A 4,637-nucleotide genomic window follows, 5' to 3' on the forward strand; every position below is an offset into this window, starting at 1 on the left:
AGATGGAATATATGGGAAGTTACCACCATCGATATGCGGAATATGGAAGTGGTCAAAAAGTTGAATGTTGGACTGGTTGCTAAAATTGAGACTCCTTGCCATTTGATCTTGCATTCTCCTCATCTCAATATTATACCAGTCCATTGGAACTTCGTCATTGTCCACCGGAATGACTGGCGGTTCCTCCTCCACGTCTCGCTCTCGCCTTGGCCTAACCCTCCTTCTCGGCGCCTCGGGACCAACCACCATATCATCATGTGGGATAGCATAATGACCACCACCATAGTCCTCAATAATCCTAGCCCTCCGAAAAAGAATGGGATTAAATGGAGGGGTAGGAATCACTGTCATCAAATTCCACGAACCACGGGTCATCAACCCAAACAAGTTGGCTAGCCGGGTGACGAACATACCACCATTAATTTTTGAGGTCTTGCGATCCTTGACCACACCCTCTGCCAAATAGGAAGCCAAACACCACAGAATGTTGCAAAAAGTGTCTGGTGTGATAATGCTCCATAGATAAAAGACATCAAGGTTAGAAACCTTGTCGTCGTCCTTCCGTTGGTTGATGGTGGTGGAGATAAGGCGATGAATGAGACGGTGCGTGGGCGACCGAATACTTCCTTCTTGGGTCGACTTCGGAATGTACAACTTGTTGGTGATCGTGTTCCACCAACCCGTACTCGTAACACCATCAGGGAACACTTTGTGAGAGTGTTCCATAAAGGCGCGAAAAATAGCAGTTGAGACCAATGGCCGGTCACAGATTCCCAACGGACAAGCAAGATGAATAACGAAGCACTGATGAAACTCGCCCCCAAGGTAAAAACTGAAACCCTGCTCCATCCATCACAAACTATTGTCTCCCCCTCGTATGTAAATTCCTTCACAAGATAAGGTGCTAACTCCTCCTCATACCGAACATTTTGCAACCAATCCCAATCAACTCTGTTGGGCACATAAATCTTCTTCTTTTTGACTTCAGCTAACTTCTTCTTCCATCTCATCATGGTTGAAGCTGATTCAATTTGAGGAAAATTCAACCAAGGAAAATCTCCTTGGCGTCCACTGGAACTTTGACCTCTGTGAAACATTGTCCCTGCAAAACAAAGAACACACGACCTAGAAAACATAGAAAATCATCAAAATAAATTACACCTGGGTCCCCGACTGGACTCGTCGAGTCCATGAACGACTCGGCGAGTCGTATGAACTGCGCGAGTCAGTCGACAAGTCTATCAAAATTCGACCATGAAAACTCAAAATTTCTTCAAGGGTTTTGTCTAGGAATGTTCCTAAGATGTATTAGGGCAGGAATAATCATCCAAAACAACATAATTGATGTAAAATCAAAACCCATAAAATTCACTAAACTTCAAAATCGGGTATTATATGAAATTGGCAACCTAGATCATCTAAAAATCATTGCTTTAACAGAATTAAGGAAGAAATCAAGTATCTTTTGTGATAGAAATCGAAAATCTTGAAGAAAGACTAAAGAAGTTGATGAATGCTTGAGAGAGAGAGCACAAATGGAGGCGCACAACAAGTATTGGGGGAAAACTTATTTCATTTGGGTTAAAACCCTAGTTACCGGTAGTAAAAATAATTTTAATTTTTTTTTTCTGTAAATAAAAACGACTCGTCGAGTCATGGTCAGACTCGGCGAGTCTCTTGCGAACAATTCAGAAAATTAAATCATTTTGCCATTAAAAATTTATTCCACCCTACACTTAGTCCATACGCACTCTCAAGCAAACATGTCTAATGATTTGGAAGATTAATAATCTCCTAAAAACTAAAACCAAACTAAAACGAAAAAGATGAAAGAAAGAAAACTCTAAAAAGAACGGGTTACCTCCGGCCAAGCGCTTCTTTTTAAGGAGTCATTAGTTGGACTCCTTCCCATCTACGTTTCTTCATCTTCCTGCATCGGGAATGCATGCCTAATCTTTTGTGGTATGTACTTTTTCTTGTAAGTGTGAATTTTCTTCTTGCATGTTTGCCTCAAGTCTTCTTTCTTCTTTCTTATAGCATCATCCTCAGCTGCATTAAATTCCCTTTTCTTCATCTTTTTCTTCACCCCATTCTTTTGCACCTTCTTTTGCACTTCCTTTTCCTTAAACTTAATTACTTCATATTTGGTGAGAACTCGTGCTCTAGGTTTGGTGATGAATGGTTGATCAGCATCATCTCTTCTGTCCCTTGCCTTTTCTTCTTTTCTAAAGCTTGCCTCAACTTCAAGCAGAATATCTTCTTCTTCTCGCATAATCATATCAAGGCATGCTACATGAACGTGTTGAAATTCACCATCGACTTCTCCTTTTGCTGCTTGTTCTTCTAAAGGATGAGGGAAAATCTTCATGTCCAGAACATGCAAGCAGCTGGTAACAAATGGATCAAAACCGTTCATGTTGCTAGTCATTTCGACTGGACTCGTCGAGTATGGGAAAGCGACTCGGCGAGTCGGATCGTATTCCATACTTTCTTCTGTGTTTTTCGAGTCGGCTCCTTTTAGCAGCTTTTCTATCTCCTCCAAGTCCTTGTCAACATCTTCATCACCTCCAGAGGGTAGCAACAACTTGCTTGGATCTTCTTCTTGCAAAAGTGCAAGCTCTTTTTGTAGTATCTCATCATCCAAATCAATGAATGAGATCTATTCTTTTCTTTCTTCTTATTGCTTGATCTCTGGGCAAGCTTTAAACACCGTTGACTCGTCTCCGACCCTCAACGTTAGTGTGGATTCACATACATCAATTAATGCACATGCGGTGTTCAAAAATGATATCCCCAAAATAATTGGAATTTTGGGGTCTTCTTCCATATCAAGTATCACAAAGTCTACGGGAAAGATAAAACTGTCGACCTTAATAAGAAGATCTTCACACATGCCTCTTGGATGAATTGTCGTCTTGTCCGCCAAATGGATCTTCATGTTAACTGGTCTTGGCTCCGGTAAATTCAACTTCTTGAAGAAGGAGAAGGGCATTAAGTTGATACTTGCACCCGAATCGGTCAACGCTTGAGTGGCAAGTACATTTCCAAATTGGCATGGAATTATGATGCTACCCGGATCACCCTTCTTTTCTGGTAGCTCACTCAATACTATCTTCGTGACTTCAGCTAAATCTTTTCTGGCAGCGAAAAGACCTTTTAACAAGTTGAAGTACTTAGGTGTTTTAAGCATTGTTTCCACAAATGGAATGTTGACTTGAAGGTCTCGAACATGCTCCATGAAGGCTTTATACGCTCTAATCTTCTCTCTAGGCATGGCTCTAATTGGGAATGGCAAAGGGGGATTGTAAGGCCTCGAGGTAATGAAATTTTTGTCATCAGCGCATGGACTCTTCGAGTCCATTAGAGGGACTCGGCGAGTCTGGTCGGGTTTAGCTAGAACCGACTCTTCTGCCTTTTCTGTATTCACCTTGGAGATCTTCTGTGCAGGTGTGAAAATTTCTTCATAACTGGAAGTCACTGCGCTCAGATTCTCCATTCTCGGATTTTTTTCGGTGTTACCTTGAAGTTGACCCGGTCTTCTCTCATTCACTTGATATGGTAGTTGTCCTAACTGTTTCTCAATGTTGAGAATAGATGCCTGCTGATTCCTTAGCATATTTCTGGTCTCTTGTATAGTAGCATCATGATCATTGTGCCTTTTCTCGGACGCGGCTATGAATCTAGTGAACATTTCTTCTAAATTGGCTTTCTTTTCCATAACCGGTTCTTTCTTTTGATAAAATCCCCTTTCTTTCTGCTTGTATTTCTCCTCCTTAGCCTTCGTGTATTCTTCGTATGGGAGCCATTCCTTCTTCGGTTTCCGCCAATTCTCGTCGTATTGATCGTCGTTTGAGTAGAACACTTGATCTTTCTTGTTTCCATTTTCATCCAAGTCACAATCTTTTATGAGATGGGGCCCTCTACAATTCTCACATCCAACTCAAATAGCATGGATTGTTTGATCCATTTTTGTCATCCTTCTATCTAGACTATCGAGCTTAGCTATCACCGCCGCCATGCTATCATTTGCCGAGTTCAGTACCCCCCGACTTACTTCATTTCATGGATTGTGGTATTCTCTAGAATGCTTAGAGAATTCTTCAATTAACTCCTTCATTACCGGGGGTGCCTTCTTCGTGAGCGAGCCTTGTGAATCGAGCAATTGCCTTGTGGTGACATTGACTCCATCATAGAAAATGGAGACCTCTTGTTGGCTATTGAGGTCATGGTGTGGGAAATTTCTAAGAAGACCTTTGTACCTTTCCCAAGCTTCATAAAGAGATTCCCCGGGTTGTTGCTCGAAGTTGGCAATAGCTTTCTTCAACTTAGCTATTTTGGAAGGCGGGCAAAAGTGGTCTATGAATTCTTCTTTCATCTTGGCCCTTGTGGTGACTGATCCAGGAGGAAGTGACTTGAGCCAATCCTTTGCAGCACCCTTGAACGTGACTGGAAGCTTGCAAAGTAGCTGGGTCTCGCATGGCACATTTGGTACATTGAAGTAGTCAGCCACATCATTTACTTCATCCAAGTGCTTGTAGGGGTCTTCGTGGTCTTTCCCATAAAAAGGAATCTCCTTGAGTTGAGCGAGAATATGACCCTTTAGCTCGAAAGTAGCGGTAGCGGGAATTACGGGTTGC

The 4,637-nt window shown here is 42.0% G+C and overlaps 1 protein-coding gene and 1 non-coding gene across 2 annotated transcripts; one reads left to right on the plus strand and one right to left on the minus strand.

Annotated features, from left to right (window-relative positions):
- Positions 1 to 2,677: 2,677 nt before the first annotated feature.
- On the minus strand, positions 2,678 to 3,718 carry LOC111896170 (uncharacterized). The gene has a single exon (XM_023892187.1). It carries the CDS (start codon positions 3,716 to 3,718, stop codon positions 2,678 to 2,680), a length of 1,041 nt encoding a protein of 346 aa, XP_023747955.1.
- Positions 3,719 to 4,220: 502 nt separating this feature from the next.
- LOC111896172 (small nucleolar RNA R71) lies at positions 4,221 to 4,327 on the plus strand. Its single transcript, XR_002851825.2, has one exon. It is a non-coding gene; the product is annotated as a small nucleolar RNA R71 (small nucleolar RNA).
- The last annotated feature ends 310 nt before the right edge of the window (positions 4,328 to 4,637 follow it).

Source organism: Lactuca sativa, chromosome 3 (assembly GCF_002870075.4).
Source record: "Lactuca sativa cultivar Salinas chromosome 3, Lsat_Salinas_v11, whole genome shotgun sequence".
Classification (NCBI taxonomy): domain Eukaryota; kingdom Viridiplantae; phylum Streptophyta; class Magnoliopsida; order Asterales; family Asteraceae; genus Lactuca; species Lactuca sativa.

Excerpts from the sequence above, each read along its gene's own strand:
- LOC111896170 (XM_023892187.1), bottom strand. The coding sequence starts at position 3,718 with ATGGAAAAGAAAGCCAATTTAGAAGAAATGTTCACTAGATTCATAGCC.